This window comes from Bufo bufo, chromosome 1 (genome assembly GCF_905171765.1).
Source record: "Bufo bufo chromosome 1, aBufBuf1.1, whole genome shotgun sequence".
Taxonomy (NCBI): Eukaryota; Metazoa; Chordata; class Amphibia; order Anura; family Bufonidae; genus Bufo; species Bufo bufo.
Genome location: NC_053389.1, coordinates 760,760,054 through 760,774,154, shown reverse-complemented (window position 1 = coordinate 760,774,154; position 14,101 = coordinate 760,760,054). Strand labels below are relative to the sequence as shown.

General features: G+C 41.9%; 1 protein-coding gene across 6 annotated transcripts in view; it reads left to right on the top strand.

The window, feature by feature from the left end:
* The first annotated feature begins 1,973 nt into the window (after positions 1 to 1,973).
* Positions 1,974 to 14,101, top strand: part of PAX8 (paired box 8) — a 33,786-nt gene continuing 21,658 nt past the window's right edge. For all 6 annotated transcript variants that reach the window (XM_040414625.1, XM_040414624.1, XM_040414623.1 and 3 more), the window contains exons 1-4: positions 1,974 to 2,009; positions 2,585 to 2,652; positions 11,287 to 11,337; positions 13,692 to 13,857. In XM_040414625.1, the coding sequence (XP_040270559.1) occupies positions 2,628 to 2,652; positions 11,287 to 11,337; positions 13,692 to 13,857 (242 nt within the window). In that variant the 5' untranslated portion in view covers positions 1,974 to 2,009; positions 2,585 to 2,627. The remainder of the gene's footprint in view (positions 2,010 to 2,584; positions 2,653 to 11,286; positions 11,338 to 13,691; positions 13,858 to 14,101) is intronic.

Here is a 14,101-nt window from a genome sequence, read left to right as displayed (position 1 = left end):
TGGGGCTGAATAGGTAATCAATATTAATATATCAATATAGTCATCAATAACTGGATAACCCCTCTAAAGGGGTTGTCTCATCACAGACAATGGGGGCATATCGCTAGGATATGCTCCCAGTTTCTTATAGGTGCGGGTCCCACCGCTGGGACCTGCACCTATATCGGGAACCCACAAAGTGGTGCCTGCAGGACTCCGGTCCAGCCACCACCAAGCGCGCTCCCCATAGAAGTGAATGGAAACGCACCGCTCATGACAGTCCGCCGCTCCCATTCACTTCTATGGGGCTGAATAGGTAATCAATATTAATATATCAATATAGTCATCAGTAACTGGATAACCCCTCTAAAGGGGTTGTCTCATCACAGACAATGGGGGCATATCGCTAGGATATGCTCCCAGTTTCTTATAGGTGCGGGTCCCACCGCTTGGACCTGCACCTATATCGGGAACCCACAAAGTGGTGCCTGCAAGACTCCGGTCCAGCCACCACCGAGCGCGCTCCCCATAGAAGTGAATGGAAACGCACCGCTCATGACAGGCCGCCGCTCCCATTCACTTCTATGGGGCTGAATAGGTAATCAATATTAATATATCAATATAGTCATCAGTAACTGGATAACCCCTCTAAAGGGGTTGTCTCATCACAGACAATGGGGGCATATCGCTAGGATATGCTCCCATTTTCTTATAGGTGCGGGTCCCACCGCTTGGACCTGCACCTATATCGGGAACCCACAAAGTGGTGCCTGCAAGACTCCGGTCCAGCCACCACCGAGCGCGCTCCCCATAAAAGTGAATAGAAATGCACCGCGCATGACCGTCCACCGTTCCCATTTACTTCTATGGGCCCCATGGAAATAGCTGAGCCAGTGCTCGGCTATTTTAGGCAGCCCCGTGGAAAATAAATGGAGGGCGGCTGCGCATGCGCACTGCAGCGCCCTCCAACACTTTCGGGGCTCCATTTTCGATATAGGTGTGGGTCCCAGCAGCTATAATACAATGGGAGCATATCCTAGCCATATGCTCCCATTGCCTGTGATGAGAATAACCCTTTAAGTACCCAATCCACACTGGACTATATGGCAGCACAATTACACACATAGTACACATAATACAGCTGCATTTTATCATGCAGATTACTATACACAGCTCCCCCAGTAAAGTCACTGACACCCCCACAGACGTATTGCCCACGCCCGGGTTTGCTGAGTATTAGGGGGTTATTTAAATAGGGGATAAGAAGCCGCCAGACACATTGGTGGCCGCTTCTCTCTAGAGCAAAAAAAAAAAAGGAATGGGCAAGTGAAATCAAACATGCGGGATGAGAGGACTGTCCGATCCCGCTTATATCTATCAGACCTTCAACGCTGATGGATGACTTCTACAAGACGCATATTCACATGGCGCAGACCGTCACATGCCTGACACTGAAGCTCAGTTCCATGTAGAATGGGGTTGTTTCTGCAGCATGGATTCAGGTGGCTGGGACAGGTGCAGAAATTCTGCAATAAATGTTCCACAATTAGGATGAAATATACCCCAAAAGCTAGTATTTTCATGCCCATGTATTCTGGGACCTCTGGTAGCAAAGGAAGATATTGACATCCTGTAATAATATATCGAAGTGTGAAAATGAGGGTCAGATCTTTTCACATGGACACCTATGAGTACCAGGAGGTGCTCCTCACCCATGCTGCCATCCCTGTAAAGCCATAGGAATGAAGTGATGGGCACACAGCACTTCTCTACATCTATGTCCTGAGATAATGACCACTGCCATGATAGAAGATTCTCAGGCTCCATCAGATGCAGGGACTGGGGGTCTCCAGGAATCTGGGAATCAGCCATCCATGTGCAGATCCCACCTCCAGCCGCCCTGGAACACCTGCAGCCAATCCCTGCCCTGAGACCCCCTCCATGGGATAAATCCTCCTCCCCACATCCCATTGTAAGAGGACAAACTTCCAGCAAAGTGTAAGGGTGAGGACAGGTCCTCCAGAGACAAGGTAAGGAGCATCTCCTGCCATGTGCATCCTCCAGGGCTGGCTGTGTCTGATTACTATATCTCATTATCATCTATGTATCTATAATATAGATAGAAAATATCATGTCTCATATCCATATCTATTCTATCTATTCTATCTATCTATCTATCTAGTATGTATCTGTCTATGTAATATCATCTATCTCATATCCATATATCTTATATGTATTTATCTGTCATCTATCTAGTTATCTCATATTTATCTTATATGTATGGATTTATCTAATATCATGTATCATATCCATCTATTATCTATCTATCTGTCTCCTATCCATCTATCTATCTATCCATCTATCTATTATCCATCTAATATCTATCTATCTATCTATCTATCTAGTTATCTCATATTTATCTTATATGTATGTATTTATCTAATATCATGTATCTGTATCATATATGTCCATCTATTATCTATATATCTGTCTCCTATCCATCTATCTCTCTATCTGTCCAGTGTACACAGTGTGGGTACAGGGGGGATGTGTTTGGGGTCTCCTGCCCCCCTCGCACTGTCAGTGACCGGGGTCTCCTCTGCAGGTCCCTCTGCTCCAGGACACAGTAGGACTATACAGCAGGCACCATGCCCCATAACAGCATCAGATCCGGTAAGTGACATTACAAGCAGCCACATGACAGCCGGCTGCTCATATACCAGCGCCAGTCAGTCCCATGTAAACCTCACTGTGGGTTGAGAAGCTGACAATCTATCCGATGGTAATGCAGATGTTGGGGCAGGGACAGGTGCAGTGTGAGAGAAGGGGATTGTCCCTGACTGATCGGCATCACAGGAGCCTGAGGGATAAGAGCACATCATGTGTGTCCTCTGTAACCTGATCAGGAATCAATATCTGTCTGTCTATCTATCTATCTATCTATCTATCTATCTATCTATCTATCTATCTATCTATCTATCTATCTCATATCTATCTATCTATCTATCTATCTATCTATCTCATATCTATCTATCTCATATCTATCTATCTATCTATCTATCTATCTCATATCTATCTATCTATCTATCTATCTATCTATCTATCTATCTATCTATCCCATATCTATCTAATGTATCCATCTATGTAGCATATCTCAATATTCTTTCTTTCTTTCTTTCTTTCTTTCTTTCTTTCTTATATCTATCTCTCTATCTCTCTAATTTACAGAACATGGGTGTTTGGTGCCCTCTGACCTGTGACATGTTGGGTGCTGTCAGTGGGTGCCATGCTGGGCTTCCAGGTGATGCCCCGGCTGTGCAGTGTATTTGCGGTGTGCCTCTATTATTCACACTGTGAGCCGTCCTCAGTGATCGCTCATTTCTCTGTATGTGCTAAACTATGTGAAAACCGAGCTAGCAATCTTATTATAGGATGATTTCTGGGTAATAATTCAGTGTATTGTCTACATGTGAAGCTTTAGATTCATGTCTGAACGGCGGATAAAATATGATTATTAATAATATGATAATAACGATGGTAATAATACATTCAGCAGGGTATTCGTTATATCGGACGATGTGGTCTAAGTATAACACTGATTTTTAGAGATTATTATTATTATTATGACTACTAATAGTAATATTAATAATTTAACCAAATTATTACACAAGTGAGGATTATAGGATACTGTATTGTTGTTATTTACATATTTATACTGTATAATTATCGCCATTATTATACTACTATTATCGATGCTAATAACAACAATACAGTACTTGTTACTATTATTATTATTATTATTATTATTATTATTATTTGTAGTACCAGTGTTATTAGTAATTATAATATCATTATATTATTATTGCTATTATTACAATCATGATTTTTATTTTACTATTAATCTATACAGTTAATACATATTATTACTTTAACCATCACTATTACACTATTACTAATATATATCGTTTCTGCAAACATTATTATTATTACTATTATTATTACTATTTTATTATTATTATTACTCTTATGTTGATTACAATTACACCATATTATCATCCTGATCAAAGTATTACTATTTTATCACTAGCAATGTATTATTTTATACCAGTATTATCACTATACCATTATTACAGTATTAAGATACATTGCTATTATTTTTTGCTGCTCATATATACTGTAGCATCATCCTCCTCATCAGGCAGTATTTTGTGGTCAGATGTGCACATTGTGAGGGCAGTCCTCCATACATCTGAATACAAGTTAATTAGCAGATAATTTGGGCTGATGACTGTTCCCCCCATCCCTCGTGTGACACATTAACAGCCCCTGTGATGGATGCAGCTTCAGGGGGGATCAGGGAGGAGAACATTGTTTTCTTGTCATCTCAACTATGTGGATTTAGTTTCTCCCTTTAAAGTGGAGATTTTTACTATCTCTCTGTGGATCTAAAGTTACAAGTGACAAGAGGGAGAAGCAGCTCAGTAATAACAGCCTGATGTCTGCCATCGGTCCTGAGCTCAGCCCCGACCCCGGCCCAGGGAGTGTGCGACATTTCAGAAAAGTCAGAATTACCGAATACAATAAATATAATTACCCCAATTGTCCCAGTCACCCACTCTGTAAGAAAGAGATGGATCGATAGGAGACATATAGATAGATAGATAGATAGATAGATAGATAGATAGATAATAGATAATAGATAGATATGAGATAGATAAATAGGAGATATATAGATAATAGATAATAGATGATAGATAGATAGATAGATAGATAGATAGATAGATAGATATGAGATAGATAGATAGATAGATAGATAGATAGATATGAGATAGATGGATAAACATGAAATAGATAATAATAGATATTAGATAGATGATAGCTATTAAATATTACTAGTGCTAAAAAGTTATTCATTCAATATTCTTGTACATTATAAGGTTGGTCAATAAATCTATATATCTGTCTATTTCATATCTATGTAGCATCTATGTACATAGATTATTATTTATCTGATATCTGTCTATCTATCTATCTATCTATCTATCTATCTATTATCTATCTATCTATCTATCTATCTATCTATCTATCTATTATCTATCTATCTCTTCTCTATCTATCTATCTATCTATCTATCTATCTATCTATCTATCTCATATCTATCTATCTATCTATCTATCTATCTATCTATCTATCTATCTATCTATCTATCTATCTAATCTTTCGGATTTCCATCTATGTAGCTGTCCCTTCCATGTTTTCCCTTCTATATCACCCCCCTCTCCATGTATTAGTATTCAGTGGCTGGTATCTGCCGATATGATGGGGCATTATTAGTATTTTAGGTGACAGAATAGTCCAGCATGGAGTCATGTCTGTGCAGATCGTCCTTGTACATATGCCAATGAAGGTGACATTAGATGAAGGACTGATCGGTCATGTCACTGTCACAGCCAGTTTACACCCCGAGTAGCCAGCTCTAGCAGGGGGCAGAGACCCGGGGTGATGGCGGACTGAGGGGGCCACATTGAGGTCTGTGCTGTTACCATTATCCTGACACCTCAGGCCGGACCTCACACTGGTCGCTCTTCCCTCATATGGTTTTTCTCAGTTAATAGTAACAAATGCTAAAATGATAGTATTTTCTTCACTATCACCCCTCAAAAAACAGGAAGGGGGGGGGAGGGGAGCAATATATGTATCACTCCTTCTCCTTAAAATGGAAAATGAGCCCAGTTCTGGCCATGTTTCCATGTATGTCTCAGTGGTGACAATTTCAGGGGCCACCATCCAGCCACACAGAACAGGTGCCTCAGACCTCAAGGGCCCTGCTGTAATAATATCCCTTTACCCAATTAGGGCCCAGGTCCACCCAAGGATCCTCCTGTCCTCCTGTCCACTGTCCCTCTGCTTGTATTGCAATTGATATATTCATCTAGCTACAGGAAAATGCCCCCTATTATATTATGCTTGTAAGGTCGTTTCATGCACTCAGTGTTTGGTCAGTGTTTGATCAGTGATTAGGACCCACAACCAGAAGTGAAGCCTACTCAGAGATAAGGTATAAGGGCTCATGTACACGACCATTTTTGACCGGTGCCCTATTGCGGCCCAGAAACAGCGACACTGACCGTTTGTGCGCCGCGTCGCAGACGTGGATCCAATCACTTGAAACCTGTTCTATTTTTATTTTTTTGCGGTGCGGATGGATCAAGCTGAATGCATTGGGGACTGCAATTTGCGGAACTGGCGGGACACGTTCGCGTGCATGAGCCCTTAGGGAAAGATTCGCACCAGTTTTGTGTTTTTTAGGCTACTTTCACACTCGCGTTTGGTGCGGATACGTCATGGATCTGCACAGACGGATCTGCACTGATAATACAACCGTCTGCATTCGTTAAGAACGGATCCGTTTGTATTATCTTTAACATAGCCAAGACGGATCCGTCATGAACAGCATTGAAAGTCAATGGGGGGCGGATTCGTTTTGCATTGTGTCAGTGAAAACGGATCCGTCCTGACACACAATGTAAGTCTATGGGGACGGATCCGTATTCACTGACACAATGCAAAACGAATCCGCCCCCCCCATTGACTTTCAATGGTGTTCAAGACGGATCCGTTTGCCTCCGCATCGTCAGGTGTGACACCAAAACGCTGCAAACCTACATCAGGTTTTGGCTCCCAGTAACTGAAGGAAATCACTGACCAAACACTAAGGGCTCATGCACACGGCCATTGCCATTTTTTGCGTGCCGCAAATTGCGGATCCGCAAAACACGGATGCCATCCGTGTGCTTTCTGCATTTTGCGGAACAGAATGTCCAGCCCATAATTGAACTGTCCTATCCTTTCAGCAAAACAGACAAGTATAGGATATGCTCTATTGTTTTGCAGTGACGTGGAATGGACATGCGGCCCTATTGAAGTGAATGGGTCTGTATCCGACCTGCAAAAAAAAAAGCGGATTTAATGCAGACAAAAACCAGGGTCGTGTGCATGAGCCCTAACAGTGTGAAAGCGGCCGTAAGACTGATTTTTTTTTTGTTGAATGATAAAATAATACAACATACCTCTATGCCTTCAAAATTACCGCCAGAATGCTCATTGCCTGCACCATGGACTGAACTTGTCTACAAGCCAAGATGGACCCCAGCAAACCCCACTATAAGTCATTGTCATAGTCATCGTCACAATTGTATCTGGCAAAGTGTTGGAAGCCACAAGCCTAGTGTGAACAGATAGTTGTGGAGGGCTTCCTTTATTCCTTGCTCTATAATACATACAGTGCTCCCTCAGGATACAATATTTTCAACATAAAAAGGTCTTTTCTGACCCATCGGAAGTTGAAACCAGACTCGACATACAATGTCTCAGACTCAGATCCAACCCATAGCTGGATTAGTTGCTAGTTGGCAGCTATTCCTGACTGTTATACACTCACCTAAAGAATTATTAGGAACACCATACTAATACGGTGTTGGACCCCCTGTTGCCTTCAGAACTGCCTTAATTCTACGTGGCATTGATTCAACAAGGTGCTGATAGCTTTCTTTAGAAATGTTGGCCCATATTGATAGGATAGCATCTTGCAGTTGATGGAGATTTGAGGGATGCACATCCAGGGCACGAAGCTCCCGTTCCACCACATCCCAAAGATGCTCTATTGGGTTGAGATCTGGTGACTGTGGGGGCCATTTTAGTACAGTGAACTCATTGTCATGTTCAAGAAACCAATGTGAAATGATTCGAGCTTTGTGACATGGTGCATTATCCTGTTGGAAGTAGCCATCAGAGGATGGATACATGTTCTCATTCTGTTTACGCCAAATTCGGACTCTACCATTTGAATGTCTCAACAGAAATCGAGACTCATCAGACCAGGCAACATTTTTCCAGTCTTCAACAGTCCAATTTTGGTGAGCTTGTGCAAATTGTAGCCTCTTTTTCCTATTTGTAGTGGAGATGAGTGGTACCCGGTGGGGTCTTCTGCTGTTGTAGCCCATCCGCCTCAAGGTTGTGCGTGTTGTGGCTTCACAAATGCTTTGCTGCATGCCTCGGTTGTAACGAGTGGTTATTTCAGTCAACGTTGCTCTTCTATCAGCTTGAATCAGTCGGCCCATTCTCCTCTGACCTCTAGCATCCACAAGGCATTTTTGCCCACAGGACTGCCGCATACTGGATGTTTTTCCCTTTTCACGCCATTCTTTGTAAACCCTAGAAATGGTTGTACGTGAAAATCCCAGTAACTGAGCAGATTGTGAAATACTCAGACCGGCCCGTCTGGCACCAACAACCATGCCACGCTCAAAATGGCTTAAATCACCTTTCTTCCCCATTCTGACATTCAGTTTGGAGTTCAGGAGATTGTCTTGACCAGGACCACCCCCCTAAATGCATTGAAGCAACTGCCATGTGATTGGTTGACTAGATAATTGCATTAATGAGAAATAGAACAGGTGTTCCTAATAATTCTTTAGGTGAGTGTATGTAAGGATGTGTCCGCAAAAAACAGATCCGCAAAAAATACGGATAACATCCATGTGCATTCCGTATTTTGCGGAACTGAACAGCTGGCACCTAATAGAACAGTCCTTGTCCGTGATGCGGACAATAATAGGACATGTTCTATTTTTTTTTTTGCGGAACAGAAATACGGACGTACGGAAACGGAATGCACAAGGAGTAACTTTTTTTTTTATTGCGGACCCATTGAAATAAATGGTTCTGCATACGGTCCGTAAAAAAATCCGGAACGGACATGGAAAGAAAATAAGTTTGTGTGCATAAGTCCTTAGGATGCATTCACATCACCGTTTAGCTTTCCGTTCTTCTGATCCGTCAGAAGAAGAGAGAGAGAAAAAAAATCAGGATCCTGTAAAAAAACAGATCCTGCTGCATCAGATTTTATCCATTTGAGCCATTTCTGTCTGAGATCCGTTTTTTTTTTTTAGACGGAAACAAAAGTATGGCATGGCTCAAACGGATGACAACTGATGCAACAGGATCCGTTTTTTTACAGAATCCTGATTGTTTCTCTCTCTCTCTTCTTCTGACGGATCAGAAGAACGGAAAGCTAAACGGTGATGTGAATGCATCCTAAGTTTTCTGCTTATTGCTTATTTTGGGGCTTTGGAACAGATTACACTGGTTTCAACATACAATGGTCGTCCCGGAACCAATTAATTACGGAAAGCTAAAAATTTGTTCCTGCTCTGTTGATGTCAGCAAAGCCTCCCCAGTACCATATTTCGGGATATGCAGCAGTGTAATAACCAGATGTTGAATCGTGATGCCGTCTGGTGTTCTGCATATAGCCATCGTATGAGAGCAACATCTGGAGGTGTCCTATCCACCGAATCTTCAGCCATTTTGTGCAGCAATCTATGTATTCTTGATCTTCTGCTGTTGTCTCAGGTGCATTGCCACACTGTACGGATCCAAAGCCTTCTATGAGCTTATACAGTACAGAAACCGACGAGGGTAAAACATGCCATGCTCCAGTGTATGCCATATTGGGCTGGGTGACAGAGCAGGACACAACTGGTGTAGGTGCACTTTAGTCCGGCATCCATAGCCTGAAAGCACCAGACAGAAAAATGCTGCATGCTACGTCTTTTCTTTGCAGCGATAGGAGACATCCGTTGTCGAAATTGATGTATGGGATGCCAGGAGAAATCCCATAGAAAACCATGGAATCCGTTCTGGCATTAGTTACCCTCTATTATTACTGAAGGAAACTACGGTATATTCAATTAGAAAGCACAGCGCCTCATGGAGGCACCATTTGGCGGTATAAGGGAAGGCCTATGGATGTATAAGGGTATGGCCACATGGTCAGGTTTCTGCTTGCGCCAAAATTAGGATCATAAAAGAAGAGAAAGAATACAGGACAGATACGACTTCTCCTCCTGGTTTTGGCTTCCAGAACAGCATCAGAAAACCTGACCATGCGACCATACCCTAACACTGATCTGTAGGTGCGAAATGTGCTGCCGTCTGACCGCCGATCAGCCACAAATTATCATGCGAAAGTGTCACACTATGGAGCCAAGCGCCGTCCACAATCCGTACTTTGTACTTCCCGCCTCCCAGAGAAACGAATGCCACAACTGAACCCATAGTCTTCTATGGAATCGTTCCCGACACCAGATGTCTCCAGAAAGACGTAGCATGCAGCATTTTCTGGTCCTTTCCGGTTTTTGAAGCCCGTATGGGGAACCATTCGCTTCAATTGGTCCGCAAAAAAAATGGAAATGACTCTGTGTGCAATCCGTTTCCGTATATCCGCAAGACCGTTCCGCAAAAAAAAATAGCACATGTCCTATTCTTGTCCGTTTTGCGGACAAGGACAGGCATTGTTACAATGGATCAGCAAAAAAAAACAATGCAACACAGACGTCATCCGTTTTATTTTTATTTTTTGCGGATCCGTGTTTTGCAGACTGCAAAATACATAAGGTCGTGTGCATGAACCCTAACAGATATAAAAGGTAAGCTTTACAGCTGGCCCTAGACATAGGCATGCTGGGAGTTGTAGTTCCGGAACTGATGATGGTTCATAGGCCTGAGAGACTACTGCTACATAGAGTTATCAGTCTATTAATGTAGCATAAGCGCGTTATTAATTATTGACTGCCCCTTATAGACAGGGATCTATCTCTTCACTATTGCAACGATGATTACATCTGATTTTGTGCTCGTATTGTATTTTTATTCCTGTTTTGTACTATATTGTAAAGCACGGATTATTATTATTATTATTATTATTATTATTTATAACATATTAGAAGAATAGCTCAGAGCTGAATTCACAATTCTGCTGGTTCTCCTATAATGCAATGGGTTTTATTAGTGTTTCGTACAACAGATTACTGTTAAGTATCCAAAATGCAACCCTGTGTAGATATTGAGCCTAAAGCATTGCCTGGGAGATTTCAGCCCTGAAGCCTGCAGAATTGTGAGTTCAGCTCTGGCCTGTACTACAAGCTGTTACTTAGGGTTGAGTATTGCAATGTATTCACACAGTTACTCAGTGTTTTATGTGGAATACCTCTAAATCTATATTGTACAATGGTGTTTAAAGGGGAACATATTGTTTAAATTGTATAGAGACAGTAAGTTACTGGTGTATTAGCATTATACATGAATGCAACCTAGGAGGTACGAGGACTATATTATTGATCCTGTTGTGTAGTTATATAATGGCAGCCTATAGTAGGGGTCTTATACAAAGGACTCCCATCATCCATTTTGTCTTGATAACCTCAACTTAGTTTCGTTGTCTCTAAACCATGCGTTTGTCCACAGAGCTCATCACAGAGAGAGGCTGCACAGGACTCGTCAGCTCACTGCATATAGGTCAGCAGTTCATTCTATTCATGCCACGTGTGCCATAGTCTATGCCACATACAGCAACTAGCCCAATTAGGCCGGCTCTATTAGTATAGCCTGAGGATTCGACATTATAAAGTACACTGGGCCTCATTTACTATTAAGACAGTCTTTGTTGCCCTTAGCAACCAATCAGAGCTCAGCTTTCATTTCTCTAACTGCTCTGGAAAAATGGAAGCTGAGCTTTGATTGGTTGCTAAAAGACAGCCTTACTGTTACACACTTTTGATAAATGAAGCTCGCTGCCCTAAAACTAGTGTAAAGATGGCAGTAGTTGTCCACCATAGAAACCACCAAGTGCATTATAGTGTATGAAGTCAGTGATCTGATTAGGCCTCACTTTGACTGCATTTATTGCCCAGAGCAACCAATCATAGCTCAGCTTTCATGCTTCCAGAACAGTTGAAAAAAATGAAAGCTGAGCCCTGATTGGTTGCTATGGACTCAAAGTGTCCGCCACATACTCTAAACTCACATTTATCATATGGTTTACGCCACAACAGTTGCAAATTATGGCGCCCATATTTGTGTCATAATTTGCGACTTTTTTATTGAAGTGGCCAGGCTTAGCAAGAGGGCATAGCCTCCTGCAGCCCATCAGATTTACTCAAGTTTATGCCAGAAACTGGTGTAGGTGATAGTTTAAATCTACGCCAGATATAAATTTCTGGAGTACGAACATTCTGAAGATGCACCAAATTTATTAAAAGTCATGTACCCCTTAATACATTGTGAGCATTTTGCGCCGAAAAACCTTGTATTAAGGAGTGTGTAAAGCCAGTCTTAGTACATCTGCTCCATTTTACTGGAAATTGATCAAATAACAAATTTTCAACAATGTCGTCATTGTTGAGTAGCAGACCCGCTATGAAAGTGACAGGAGAAGACTCCAACCCTGAGCCTACAGCTGGCTGCACATATGAGATGAACTATTGACCATACAATAGCTTGTCTGAAATCTCCCCCAGCTCCACCATTACACATGCATAAGGGGTAGCCAAACAAATCTTATATTTTTAGGGAGAAAATTAGGGAAAAGTAGCTCCCTCTCAAATCCCTCTGACGACTCTTATCTGGAATATTTTAAAATTCAACCTGTTTCCTCTAATGTCACCTCTCGGTGGCCAGCCATCGAGGTGGGACCCACAGACATTTATGGCATATCAGTTAATGTGATGAATGTCTAGGTTGTCAGGACCTTGGATGAACACTGCTTTTGCATGGACATTTTAAGGAAGAACGGTTGTCCCCACAGTAACAAGATAGAGCCCTTCTAGTTGGAGCTATCCATGCCCAGGTTTACACCATGCAAAAACTGTTGAGTCGCCTTTAGATCATATTGATCATGGTGATGTAGGAATCTTATTGACCCAATTGATCATAGTTGTCACTACAATTCAGCATTTTTGGTGGAACCCAGTTTTAGATACCCACCATCCACCTTCCACCATTTGTTCAGTGGGGATGGAGTAGTGAGCTGATGTTGTCAGACATCAACTATTTCATATGCTATTGTGCATAACCATTTTTGAATTGGGGTTAGGATTAAGCTTTATGCACCTGTGTTCAAGGCCTGTACAGAGGCGCTGGCGTTCCTGTAGCTATGTACTATGGAGCTGTGGGCTGTATTTCACTGAATACAGTGTCAGACTGGCCCACCAGAATACCAGAGGGCCCAGGCTCTGATACCACAGTGGGCTCCAAAGGCCCAGTAGAAGTAAACCAATTTGGAGCTGCCTTAGAAGCCAGTCATGTACCACTAGGGTCTGTAACAACGTATTAGACTTTATTAATAATATACAGGTTGGGCCCCAAGTATAATTTCCTCTGGTGGGCCCAAGGAACCACAATCCGACACTGACTGAATGGTACTCCATACAGTTCAGATTGCAGGTCTATAGTGGTCTCCCCAAATATGTAGCTCTGTAATACTTGAATAAAAGGAACATGTGCTAGTTTTTTTTCTGTTGTATCACTAAAATATCTATATGCCTGTGTGTGAAATTGGAGGCATATATGGGTACAGTAGGGTCCCAAAGGTTTCCATGTACTGAGGTTATACATAACAGTAATAATGCCATGAGGCCCATAGACGATTTATAGGAAAGCCACACCTAACATATATACAGTATATTTCCTTACTATCAGACATAGCGTACATTTTATGATATTATTATCCATATCACATATCTATTTTATAGCTAGATATGTGATGTGAACATAAGATAAGAACTAATGGGTTTTGAGATGAGAAGCGATAATGGGGCCTGGGTCCAGCACAATTTTGAGACTAATCAAACACATTTTTTTTCTCTATCCAGGTCATGGTGGACTAAACCAACTAGGTGGAGCTTTTGTAAATGGTCGCCCTCTTCCTGAGGTGGTGAGGCAGCGTATCGTAGATCTAGCGCACCAAGGTGTACGTCCATGTGACATCTCTCGGCAGCTGAGGGTCAGTCATGGGTGTGTGAGCAAGATCCTGGGCAGGTAAGGAGCCAGAAGATCAGTCTATAAGAAAATACCTCATTACATGTCCACTAGAAGCCTCCTGAGATTTACCAAAATGTACTTTTAATCTTAGAATATAGGTTTGAGATGTTTCTTTGTCTGCCTAGGTAAAGTGGCTTTCCAGGGTTGGAAGAAGTGGTGTGTTTTTTCTGAAAGCCCATTATTCTAATCCTGTACAAACCCTTTCATTCTTACATGTGCTTCATTATAGAAAGTCTTGAGT